This window comes from Sebastes umbrosus, chromosome 5 (assembly GCF_015220745.1).
Source record: "Sebastes umbrosus isolate fSebUmb1 chromosome 5, fSebUmb1.pri, whole genome shotgun sequence".
In the NCBI taxonomy this organism is placed as follows: domain Eukaryota; kingdom Metazoa; phylum Chordata; class Actinopteri; order Perciformes; family Sebastidae; genus Sebastes; species Sebastes umbrosus.
This window is the reverse complement of record NC_051273.1, coordinates 35,588,042-35,601,905: the sequence shown is the minus strand read 5'-3', so window position 1 is coordinate 35,601,905 and position 13,864 is coordinate 35,588,042. Positions and strand designations below refer to the sequence as shown.

Sequence of the window (13,864 nt, the reverse complement as noted above, 5' to 3'; positions counted from 1 at the left end):
AGAAATGCATCGTACCGAGTGTAACGAACGCATCTCAGTTGTTACTGTGTGTCTTAAAACAACATGTTTTGGGGTTTGAATCTGATTACTGGTTTTACAACAGTGACCACATCTCCGCTTGGTATTTACATCTGATCTGTATCTGATAGCTTATCTGGATCAGTAAAAAAAAAAGGCATGTTTGTTAGTACGACAGTTCCACATTCTCACTTTGCATATTGAGATACCATCACAATGTGGCTTATTAATACCAGGTGTGGCCCATGATTAGATATCATTATCCAGATTAGGGCTGCAACTAAGGGGTGTAACGATACGTTTTTACAACGATACGATGCAATTTCCATGGTTCCGATGCGATTCAAGGACAATATTTGGCTCATCTAGAGCGATACGATACAATTCAGTGATAAACCGTAGATCAATAATACAAAGATCAACCAGCTGATAGTGATCAAACATCTGATGGTGATCAAACAGCTGATAGTGATCAAACAGCTGATAGTGATCAGACAGCTTATAGTGATTAAACAGCTGACAGTGATCAAACAGCTGATAGTGATCAAACAGCTGATAGTGATCAGACAGCTTATAGTGATTAAACAGCTGACAGTGATCAAACAGCTGATAGTGATCAAACAGCTGATAGTGATCAAACAGCTTGGGACAGAATCATTCCTGTACAAACGCTGTTTAAATAATCTGCTGATAGTAATCCAGTAGTCCACCTACAGGGTTCATTTGGGCTCTTTTCATACATGAAAACATCTGGAACAACATTTTAAACTATGTCAGACTAACGTTAGTTGAATTTCTGTTTAGTTTTTTACTTTACTCCCATCGTGATACTTTACCTCGTGGACCGTCTGCTCTCCGGCTGGATACGTGAGGCTGATGCTGCGTGATGCACGTAGATATCATGACGGGGAAAGGAAGGTCATTTTCTCTGAATTAAAAAACGACAGCGCACGGGTAAAGCTCCTGTAGGTGAAGCCGCCCTCATCAAGTGGATTGATAGCGCCTAAAACTCTGCGGACCGGCTCCTCTACCAGGTGAGAGAGCGAGGAGACAAGTACTCCGTTTGTCTGCATGCACGCCATGGATGCGTGCTCGCGCTGCAGAGGGCGGAACTGGCAAGCTGGCGCATGTCTGGAGAGTGAACCGGAGTAACGTTTAACATTTCTTTACTAATAAAAGAGCTAAAAAACACTTTCATATAACGTTTGTCGTCCTTAAATACAAGGTGCAAATCCTTAGTATCAATACAATAAAGTTTTGCGTTTCAAATTGATTTTATATCGATATACGTCTCCCGTGAAGGACAACTTGCCGAGTACCTATCGATGTAGTTGGATCGTAGGAATATAAATCGATACATCGATGTAGTAGATGAATCGTTACATCCCTAGCTGCAACTAACAATTGTTTTCATTATGATTTTAAACCTCTGAATTTTCTTTATCATCTGAGACTAAAGCTGCCTTCACTTGAGAAGAAATTTGCTCTTCACTCACCATGAGGTCGGGGCACAGAGCCTTGCAAAGCAAAGCACAGGTATAATATGTCATCAAAAAGTGTGCAAAGAACGCCATTCACTGTTTCTAGGCAACAAGAACAGTAGCAGCTGTTATCTCATTGGTTGCGCTTTGAAAGGTCAGCGGTCACCCGAGGTCGAAGTTGAAATAATTTGAACTTTGGGCGCAGCGCTCTGTGGTAGTTTTCCAAGTTTTTCCTCATCTGATGCTAGGGTCGTACCCTAATGGTCCCCATCTGTAGGTACTTTTTAATGATAAGGCACAATTTTATAATTCATAGCTAATTATTTTGCCGACCCCTTGACAGAGTGCCATGGAGCCCACTTTGAGAATCACTGGTGTAAAGGACAGGTTGTCGTATACTGTACAGATTGTAAAGATAATTTGTGATATTGGATATTTTTTTGTCCACTTCAATGCCAAATGATTTCTGCCAAATAATTTTCAATCAATCAACTAATTTTAGTCCAGATAATGTATCCAGATACAGGCCGCATGTTAAACCAGGTTAATACCAGGTTGATACCAAACTGATACCAAGTATAAATAGTACCTTGTTACTAGATTTTGTCAGACAACATGTGAAAATATTTATTTACACAGCATACGCTGGGTAATAACTTGATTATGTTGTCATTTTTACAGAATTCTGTTGTCTGAAAAAAATATTCCAAACAAATTGTGATTCTAAACTAAGAAACTGAATGAATGAATGAGGTTTCTGCTCCAGACAGGTCCAGTGTTTTGTAACACATAACAGTGGAATACAATTCATTGGACTGAATTATTTTAAATACTTTTGCACTATATATCAATATCAGAAAAACATTATTTTAATACAGTCAACATTGTGATATTGGTTTCAACCAAATCATCCATCTGTCGTGGTATAGCTGAAACTAGTCTAATAGACTGCAGGAAGCTTCCAAAGCTCAGCTCACTGACCTGCAACATGTGTCACAATGGAGGCAGTTAACAAGGCAGGACAGCACACGACGAAGGCACGCTCTGCTACATTCTAACCATTATCTGCTCTCTATGTTAACAAGCTGCTCTGTTTGTTAATAATACACACACACACACACACACACACTCACACATAGTAAACACAGGAAATTCTTGCAACAACAACTTTTACTGACACCGTCAGTATTAAAGGAATAGCCCAACGTTTTAAGAAATGGTGCTTGATCACTTATATGTGAGACGTTCAGATTGATTAATCTTAGATTAACGTTGTGTCTGTGTGTTAAGTACAGAGCTGGAGTCAGGGCACGGTTAGCCTAGCTTAGCATAAAGACTGGAAGCAGGGGGAAACAGCTAGCCTGGCTCTGTCTAATTCTGAATATCCACTGCATGGTCCAGCTCAGCTCGACTCAACTCGCTTTTTTTTTGTGCCAGGTACTTTTTCTCTATTTTGTTTCCCACTGCAGATAGTACCCCCTCAATGTAGGCGGGATTCCTAGCTAATCGCCATAGAGATGCTGCGTGAAACTGTCGTGACATCATCTTCAACGCCACACAAACACAATGTGTTCTCTCGCTGGATCCTTTCATCAGCAACCGAACAGAGGAACGTCTGAAACTTCTTCAGTTGATCACGTCATGGTTTTGCGGGCCGCCATTTTTTCAAATCTGGGTCAAGTTTATAAAAATATTACGGTCGCTATTGACGGTAGCTTGGCATTTTTCTTCTCTATGTTTTAACTCCACCTTCTAGTTTTGGCTCAGCTCGCTTGGAACCAGATTATTGATACCAAAAAAGTAGCTGGTACTATCCACAACTTTTGCCAATGGAAAACCAAAAAAGAACGGTTCCAAGCGAGTTGAGTCAGGCCATGCCGTATAATGCAGTGGAAATGTGGCACGAGGTTAAAAAATAAACAACCAACACCTCTATGGCTGTCCTGAATACCATTTTTTGGGCTTCGAAGCTTTGGTGAGAAATATTCGAAGGTATTCGAAGCATCACAGTAGAGATGTGACGGTGAGGAAATTTTCCCACCGGTTAATAAACTTGTGACAACACCGGTATTAACGATTACACCGGACATTTTACAAGAAAAGATGACGGTCAATATGTGTAGCACGCCTTTGCTGCGGGGCTGCAGGGTTCTACCTGGCGCCGCTGCGCCGCGCACACCGACTGTGACCGCGCCCTCCTCCTCACAGCGATTGCCTCATTAACGTTGTGGTTCCAATCTGAGATATTGCCAAATAGGCGCTTTTCCTTTTCGCTTCGACATCAAATCCTCCGCCATCTCTCGGTCTGCAAGCTCTCTCTCGTCCCGTGTGTGTGAAATGTGACTCCTGCTCTGAGCTGACTCCTTACGGAGCACATGCATTCACTTTCAGATTATAGCGTCCGTTGTCCGAGTATCAATTGATAACATACAGCCGATACGCCAAAATGAACTAAATGAGGTTTATTTCTGAATAAAATGATTATTATAATTATTTATTTTTATTTTTATTTTATTATTATTGATTATTATAATAATTAATGTTGAATATTAATAATGAATAATGTTGTGGGATTATTCCTTATTTCATGGGTTATTTTTGGATTTATACTTTATTATTACATACTTATATATATTAAAAAAACAACAACAACAAAGCATTTGAATAGTGATTTGGAGGTTGATTACCGTGGCAATGGTCAAAGCTTTGAAGCATTCGGGTCAGCCCTAAACGCCTCACCTCACCTCACAAGCTCACTAATTAACAAGTTGTGTCTCATTTGTTTGGGTAAATTAGTTACAGCTCAGGTCACAGTCATGCGGTGCACCAAAAGGAGATGAGCTAAGAGCTCTAATCTGTACACAAACAGACCAAAACCTGTGCTCACCGACCCAATCTGGTAAGCTGCACTATAGCCAGTGATGCTGCACAAAAGTACCGCGTGGATAGATGTTGTTCATTTAAAAATAGATCCAATGCGTAACTCCCTCTAAAACCACTAAATGTCATCTTTCCATTTCTGTTTGTGAACAAATTAAACTACGGGATACAAAGTGTTCATCAGTGAGCTTTAGAGGAGTTGGTTGCATTTTTTTTTTTTTTACTTTGGACAGAGCCAAGCTAGATGTTTCCGCCTCTTTCAAGTCTTCATGCTAAGCTAGGTTAAAGGTTTTTGCACACCAAGTCCCTTTTTTCGTATGTATTTTTGTAATCCGTCATCCGATAAAAAAGTTGAAACCGTGGACACTGAGTCCAATGCGTTTTGTTATTATATTAGTTGTGAAAGTTCGCAATACGAGACAAAACTGAATTAATGACGTCGGTGCGATGGATAGCGCTCGTCCCAAACGGGGCTAATGAATGAATGACAATAGCAAGAAGCTAACGTTTAGCTGCCTACAGCTCAATCACTACTGTCTAATCTTTCCTACATCCTTTGTTTTGCAACCATCCCCGATTCTAAGCTGTCCTGCAATCACCTGCAACAATTTATCTTTAAATTCCACATCTCTCTATTCTTTTATTTCTTTATCGTAAAGTGCTTTGTGCTGGGAGACGTATTGAAAGTTTATCATGCCATTTTGGATGATGACGGTTGAACAGATGGTGGCTCTGAGTGGTCAAACAACTGTTTTTTGCCTTTTGACAAATGCGAAAAAAACGCAGAAAATCAAACCTGTTCCGAAAACGTTAATGGCAGACGAAGGTTTCGGAGTCGGTGTGTAAACGTCATTGACACAACGTGACATGTATTCCTTTAAACATGTATTCAACATTGGACTGTGACCTACAGCTGAAGAGAAGTGAAGGGTTATTATAGGAAAATAAAACTGTAACCAAGTATCTCAGAGCTTGTTTTAACGGCAACAGACAACCAAAGAGATGCTATGATTGGTAATGTTGGGAAAACTAGACCTAAAATGACCCCCCGTTGGCCACTGTGACACATATGAACCCACTTTAGAAACAGCAGTTTGGTATTAAAGCTGTGCAGGAAGCAGAGCTGTCATTTTTTGTTTTGTTGGGAAGAATATCTTAAGCTTGTCAGGGATTCCCCTGACTTCACAAAGGCTGAGGGCGATTATCAGCGGTGTGTTTGCATATTGCTCAAAGTCTGAACTAGTGGAGTCTATGAAAGTACTCGACTGGAAACAAACACAAACCTGTTGTAACCCATAAGCAAATAACCATGGGAACTCACACCAATCCCTCGGGGAATGACCCGAAATACAGAGCTTTTCACATTTCATTTCTGCTTCATAATTACAGATTGCTAAGCAGGGTATAATGCTTCTGTCTGACTGGTGCCACTCAGTTCAACTATTAGTCCGATTTATCCATCTAACATGAGACACAGCAGTATCACTACTCAACTCTCAGCTCTCGAGTCTGTCTGACCTGCATGACCTTGGTGTGTGTATGTGTGTGTGTGTGTGTGTGTGCTACTGTGTTCACCATCTGTTGTTGGTAGTTGATTAGTGCTTTAACTCTGCTGTCTGTTCTTGTTATGCACGTCTTGTTATGTTACTGTAGTTTGTGTTTTCTCACCACTCTCCAGTAGGGATGCACCGCCACCGATCCCACTGTTTCAGTCCCAGCACTGATAGCGATACCTTAAGCTGAGTGGAAGTGACTGGGATCATTCCTTTATGTGTAAGGCAACATCAGGCTTGACTTAAACATTGCTTTCTTAACTTTGTAAAACAAAATGTAACAAATAAATACATAGATACAAATTTATGAATTGATATTTATTATTAGAATAATAAATCATACACCAGCAGCTTGGTAAAAAAAAAATTCAAAGTTATCAGGAATTACAATTCAGATGTAAACCTTTTTAATGCAGCAACAAATTGCTCAAAACTTCAACAGGAATTAAAATGGCAGTACATAATGTACATAGTGTATAAACATAGAATTAAATAGAACGGATCGGCCCGTCCTCACTGATACCCGATCCAGCTGTTTAAGTCAGTATCGGCTTCATATCCCATTCAGTATCGGTGCATCCCTACTCTCAAGCATCCTTCCACATCATTATTCTGCAACCTGTTTTTCATGGGACCTCAGATACAAAGTCACCACTTTACTGGGTATAAATGAAATCATTATTTCACTATTTATGAAAATGAATAAGCACATCATTTAGAACATACAGTACGTCTCCTTTAGCAACAGCCATTCAAGAACATCCTTTGAACCATGAAATATTTCAACATTTAAACACCAGTATAATGCTGCGTTCACACCAAACGTGAAGCAAACTTTTCGCGTGGCGCGAATACATACAAAGACAACACGAAGAGGCGCATAGCCAGAAGTTGGCGCAGGGAGACGCAAATGGTGCGAAGGTGGCAAAATTCACTTATTCGCGCAAGTCGAAATTTCTTTGTGTCGTGAAAGCCTATCAGTGTTGAGATTCTCCTCTGTCACTGATGTCCTGACGTCGTTGAATCAGAAATGGAGGAAAAGAATATCGTAGCCGTCTGTGGTCACCCAGAGCTACGATAGTACATCGTATTTATACACAGACCGGACAAAACTCTGTATATAAATGTATGTGTACGAACCACAGACTGTCTATGGTATTTGTCGTAAGTATGCCTAGATGAAGTTATGTTGAGTGTTGATGGAGCAGCTACAATGTTAGCATAGCCTGTAGCACTGAGCGATCCAAACTCCGAAAACAAGCATTTTAAAAGTTGTTTGCTTGTCGTCTAGCGAACAGACCTGACACAGCATGAATTTAGACTTTTTACAAATCGGCGTCATTATGTAGTTATTTCTGCATCTTAGGCCCTGTTCAGACCTGGTATTAACATGTGTCCTCAGTGATCGGATCACAAGTGGACAGCTTTAAGTACGTCTGTTCACACCTGGCATTAGAATGTGTCTCCACATGCGTCTCCAGTGACCACTTGTGATCAGATCTCACTTCCCCGCTCCATATGCAAATAAACACGCAGTAAGCACACGGCTAATACAGCAGCCGTTGTGACGTAATATTACATGAATGTCAGTAGTAATATCCTACATATTCGTGAATTCTGGTACATTGTATTAACATCAAAATAAAAGGTTATCGTACCGGCGGTCCCCGGGGTCCTCCTCGCCGCCGGCACCGCTGCTTTTGCCAGTCAACAGCGGGGCTCATAGCGCCAGAGAGCCGGGAGGACGGAGAAGAGGAAGGAGAACAGCTGTTTTTGTTCCGCGCAAAGCAGCAGAACAAAAACAGCGACACATCTCCAACAGTATGATAATAATGCACTTCCTGTTCCCAGTCTGATAGTCTGTAGATATGTAGCCTATAAACAAGATATATTTGAATAAAATACAGTCGTACCGACAGGATCCAGTAGAGCAATGAAATGAATTGAAATCCCAGCGGAATCTGTTTATTTTGGGTTCACGCTGCTGTAGTGAACCAGATTAATTCAGCCAACGTGTGGCTTGCTACATACAGTGAATGCAGCTCGGTGAAATTCACAGAGCGCCTCCGGATGATGTTATGAACCCAGACACGACAGCGTTTGGTTTTCCGACGTATCCGGGACTTCCACAACATGTACAAAGCAGTGGTTATTTCGGTCATGGTTGATGAAACGTTGTCGGTGGAGGCAAACCCCTCCTCCTCTCCGGCACATCTAGCAAGAGTGACTTGAATAAACACAAACAATCCCACAGTCAAACTCGTGCAAGTAAAGCGTGGAGAAAATACACTTTGCGTTTGGTGTGAATGCAGCATCAGGTTCTTTCTGTTTTTACTATTATTAAATAATACATTTATTAAATCACATTTCTTTCTTTCCAACTGTTCCACCAAAGCTGCTCAATTTAAGTCTACTCCAAAAAAAACACTCATTCCAGCCTTTCCCACAAACATACATTTAATTATCTAACAATATTGGACTGTCCTACACTAGGAATAACAGAAAAATAGATTCAAATGATGAATTCTACTTCTACTTCTTCTATCCTTCTTTGCAAGGATAGTTCCAGTTATTTTTGTCCTTGGCCTTATTGTGCCAGTATGACTGTTGATTTTGTTCAAATTGTTTTACAAATGTATGTTCTTCCAGTTCACTGCTAGCACTACTTAACAGTCCAACAACAGTCCCTCTACACTTCCATATATTTCAATAGCTTTAATGAAACAGTAATTCCATCTATAGTCATGTGGGTATGGGTAGATCTCTGAGGATTCCTCATTAGTCTGTAAACTCGTACTGCAGTTTGATGACATCATCGTTTTTCCTCTCACTCTCTGCATGTCACATCTCCTGTTGTTGAAGTCACGTTCAGCTGCTCTTTCCTTTTCGCTCCCGGTGTTGTTTGTCGCTACGTGAAGGGATTCACTGACGGTTCTGTTTCACCACAGTCCATTTGTCTCATCTGTGACACTTTTTTGGCAACAAGTGTCTTCTTCAACTTCAGAAGCTTGTCAGCGTTGTAAGAACTCATGATTTACTTTTAACCAGCCTGTAGCTTGAAGCTAGCACAATCACTTAAAAAAAAAGAAGCACAAATGGTAGAGACAGTGGGCTGAACAGAAACTGTGCAGATATCCCTTCTTCACCGTGCCTGTGTGCTGTGGTGTGATATCCTGGTAACCAGCCCAGTTCAAGGCTGTCTGGTTTATAATATCTCTGTTCTGTAATCCACCTCTCTGACAGGACCTGACAAAGTCAAGGTAAGACATCGAACACACATTGAAATTCATATAAAACAAAGTGATGTTAATAGTGAATGACCATAAAGGCAGTGTAGAGTTTTATCAGATGGAGGTTGAAGCATTGTTTTGATAGATCTTACATCATGTGTCGCTGAAAAAGGAAAAGACGTTTACTTTGTAGATTATGAAAATACTTATGACCAAGTGAGTCGTTACTTTGTTAAGATTATCTGTAACTGTCAGCAAAAAGCTCAATTTCTAACATGAATGAGGGATACATGCTGCATCTGTCTCACAGGGTTATTTCTCACTTCACTGCAGGTGAACGTTTGTCTACCGATACAAATGACACTCTGAACAGCTCAACTGTTGTAATTCTGAGTGTTAGAAGAAAACATTTTCTTTAAATCCCCTTTTCTATTTCTATTGCTATCCTGCTTAACATTATTCAATTTTAAAGAGGAAAACCTTAAAGTGGCACCTAAAGATATATTAGCAATATAGACATGATCTAAAGCTGTATTGATATTGGAACTCCCATGTCCGTCCTTCCTATGCTCTATGTCCAGCCCCTTTCAGACACCTGCACCTTGTTACGTAAATGCTCTGGCAATGTTACATATTGATCTCATGAATAAGCCCCCCCTATCAGCTGGTTCTGATAGAAAGGTGTCAGAACACACAGTGGATCAGTTTGTTGCGTATGGGGACCGGTCAGGGTGCCCGTGCTGACCCGTGTCCGCCGCCAAAAGCACCTACAATGGGCACGTGAGCATCAGAGCTGGACCACAGAGCGATGGAAGAAGTTGGCCCGGTCTGATGAATCACGTTTTCTTTTACATCATGTGGATGGCGATACCACAGCAGACCTTCAGAGGTCTAGTGGAGTCCATGCCTCGACGGGTCAGGGCTGTTTTGGCGGCAAAAGGGGGACCTACTCAATATTAAGCAAGAGGTCATAATGTTATGGCTGATCGGTGTATCTGCCTATATATTCTGCCTATATATCAGTCTAGCTCTTCAATTGCAAATTAAGTTGTAAAATCCAACACTTGATATTATTTTCCAACTTACTGCTGTTCTCCGTCACTGTTGTCATTGTGGTAGGGAGGAAGGGGGGCTCTGTTCTCCCTCTCATGTAGCGGGTGGTTTTATTTGTAACAGACATCTCTCTCCCTCTCTCTCTCTCTCCTGCTCTCTCTCTCTCTCTCTCTCTCTGACTGTAGTTTGGGAACGAGGCTCAGCAGCTGGAGTGGGCGAAGCGAGAGAGTGAGCGAGCAGAGCGCGAGCGGCTGAAGCGACTCAGACAGCAGGAGCAGGAAGATCTGGAGCTGGCCATCGCCCTCAGCAAGGCCGAGATGTCCAACGCATGACCTGGAACCCCCGACCACACACTCACACACACATACAGTGCGTAGACTAACATGACTGACATCTAAATATTCAGACACAAAGCACATCACTGGACTAACTCAAGTGTTCATACAAACTCTGGTCCACACACACACACACACACACACACACACACACACACACACACACACACAGGACCTGCACCTCCACTATTTACATTCCCCCACACGAAATGACTCAATGAATGGAACAAAAGGAACTTCCAGGCCGCCGACCCTGCATTTAAAAAAACAAAACTAGCCGAGAACTCGTCACTGCGAATCTCTCCTGCTGACACGAAGAGACGGAGAGCTGAAGGATGAAGAAGGAGAGGAGGAGGAAGAGGCAAGAGGGGCCTGATGGAAACAAACAGATGCACTGTGTATATGCACTATAGTGGCTGGACAGTGATGCGATGAATCCATTCACTGGGCTGAGCTGCCTAATGCTGACGGAACACCTCGACAGTTTGAATCCCAGTGTGCTGTTTTTCTCCTCCAGCTTCGCTCTACATGTGAGGAAACGGTTAATACCGGCGTGCTAACAAAACTGCTGCTATCGGTAGCAACAAGCAGCTGTGGAGAAAAACAACACAATTCAAACAGCCAAGGTAATTCTTAAAGGGATTTGTCCCTGACATATAGGGGCGACATGGATATATCATTGTGCTGCTGATGGTATATCTGTGTCTGTGAGTGTTTAGTGTCAAGTTGTTTTGCTGGTAAGGAAATGCTACAGAATGAGGTGTTATATATAACAGCCCAGTCGCACAGCAGTTCGTGAAATAGTCATGGAATTGAATATATTGATTTGTGTACTTAGACACAAATTTCACATTTCTTTCGTGATGGTCAGCGCGACATCAATTTGTATGTAATCCCCGTAATTATGAACGGGGAAGTATAAAGAGCGGCGAACGGTGCCTAGGGCGAAACAAAAAATACACAGGTCTTTCTCCCAGGAGACCGGTGTTCGTGTCCCGTGTGAAACCACAAGTCAAAGTTGATTTATTTGTCACGTAACTTCCGCACTTAAAGGGACTGTTTGTAAGAATCAGAAATGTCTTGTTAACAGCGACACCTGTGGCCGTGTCAACACTGTTCCAGCGTGAAAACTCCCGGCATCTGCAGAATGAGATTTGACGAGCGTCCTTTGTAACCCCGCTTATGTCGAAGATAAGAGATGGTTGGGTTGAGAACTGTGAAGAGGTTTGTCCCTAAACACTGGCACTGAGTTACCAACTGTAAAAATTAGTTTTATGAATTTGCTTAGTGTCAGACTGACAACCGCTAGATATAACTTTGCAGTTTTGGTGCTTCTGTGTAGCTTGTGTTGGAAGTGGTGTAAGAAGTTACAAACAGTACCTTTTAAGTTACTGCAGTTCCAGCGTTATTTTAACCACAAACTTTTCCTAAACCAAACTGAGTAGTTTTATTTTGAAAAGATTGGAGTGGAAATTGGCACGTGCGTCACGTGTTGCTGGACATTCGTAGGAAAGAGCACGAAAAATCCGTTGTTGAAAGTCGCGCTGAGCGTCACAAAAAAAAAAAGTGAAACTCGTATCTATGTACACGAATCAAATAAATTACATTTTGTGACTATTTCACGAACTGCCATGAGACTGTGTTGTACATAAGTATTTGTTTATAGAGAAGACTGGATTTGACGCTCCTCAGGATTGAGAATTTTCAATTCACGAGTATCTCTCTTTTCTCAAATTTTTTTTTCTCAGGAAATTCTGTCACTAACCCAGACTCAGCTACGAAGTGAAGAGGTCCATATTAGTAGAGGTTTTTCACTTCTGCTGGAGGCTAAATGTTTCCCTCTGCTCTGTGCTAAACTCTGTACTGGATGTACAGAAATGATTGATATTCTCACAACACAGGAGGGGCCTGCTTTTTGCCCTGAGGACCCCAAGCGGGTTAATCTGACCCCGAGTCAGTGTTTTTCTCCTTCAGGAGAGACACTCCCCTCTCTGGCTCAGTGGATCCTCCTGTATGAAAAAGAAAACCAACATTAGTCGAATATGTTTCACTCAAAGCAACTGCGTCCCCCGATAAAGCTCCATTACACTGTTTCCCTCTAATGTGACAAATACCTGACAAAAGAAATTAACAGCTTCACATGTCAGCATATCCTTCGAGTGACGGCAACAAATTGTACAGATCTATTTTCTTTGTCCGTGAGTGTGAGATAGTACTGTGGAGGGTTCCTGCAGTACCCTCTCTCCTCTGTCCAGTGTATATAGATAAACAGAGCCAACTATGCTGTACTCTGATCCCGATGCTGTGATGTCACGCCACATTCATCTAATGAAAGGCAAGATGAGGGAATTCATTTTTCTATATTTGACCTTGTTTTCTTTTTAGAGATTGAGGATTTTAACACAGTTTTCATGAGCTGTTTTTTTTATTTTTAAAATGTTTTTGTTTTAAAAGAACATCCAAATTAATATTGTTTCGTGCTATAACTTGTAGTTGAGTTAAAGTCACTCCAGTGCTCTACAGACCAGCGAGCACAAGCTGCAGAGTGTTTGGGAAGGTTTGGAACTGGCTGAAATCAGGTGTCATTAGGCTGGGAATGAGAAATATTGAGCTATCTCTGATGTGTCACAGTTTGAACATGGACTTAACCACTCACCTTGTTTTTCTATGAGTTGTCTCTTTTACTTGAAGTGGTGACTGATGTTTGAGTGAGACAGACTGAAGTCAATCTCGGACTTTAGAACAGATTCTGCTGAACTTTTTTTCTGAAGATGTTCCTTTTCACTCAGAACTCCCTCTGTTGTAGTTTCAAATGTCATGTTGTGTTTTATAAATGTGAGTATGTGTTCGCTGTGTGTCCATTACCAATCATATGCTCCAGTCGGTGTTTCGCCACATGCATGCCCTGCAGTCGGATTCTGCTCAGAGCACACATGTTCTCCTAAATGTTACTTTAAGGGATGACATATGGAGTTTTTCATTATCATAACTTTGTAAACATGCAGCCCAGTCGCACAGCAGTTTGTGAAATTGTCACAAAATTTCATCTATTTGATTCGTGTACATGGACAGTAATTTCACTTTTTTTTTTTCATGGTGGTCAGCACAAAATCAATTCGTCTGTAATCCATGTAATTGTGAACCGGGAAGTATGAAGAGCGGCAAACACAGCATAGGGACGAATGTCGGAACGGATGGGTGGGTCAAAATACACAGGACTTTTGCCGAGGAGACCGGTGTTCATGTCCCGTGGAAACCAGAAGTCAAAGTTACTGCACTTCCGGAGTTATTTTAACCCAAACCGCGATCTTTTC

At 41.5% G+C, this 13,864-nt stretch overlaps 1 protein-coding gene across 14 annotated transcripts in view; it reads left to right on the top strand.

Moving 5' to 3' along the window:
* eps15l1a (epidermal growth factor receptor pathway substrate 15-like 1a) overlaps window positions 1-13,864 on the top strand; it is a 64,258-nt gene extending 50,394 nt beyond the window's left edge. For 10 of the 14 annotated variants that reach the window (XM_037769272.1, XM_037769271.1, XM_037769266.1 and 7 more), the window contains one exon: window positions 10,401-11,447. In XM_037769272.1, the coding sequence (XP_037625200.1) occupies window positions 10,401-10,547 (147 nt within the window). In that variant the 3' untranslated portion in view covers window positions 10,548-11,447. Of the gene's footprint in view, window positions 1-9,175; window positions 9,193-10,400; window positions 11,448-12,298 lie in introns of those variants that run through there. The other 4 variants (XM_037769269.1, XM_037769262.1, XM_037769268.1 and 1 more) reach the window with 2 other exon arrangements.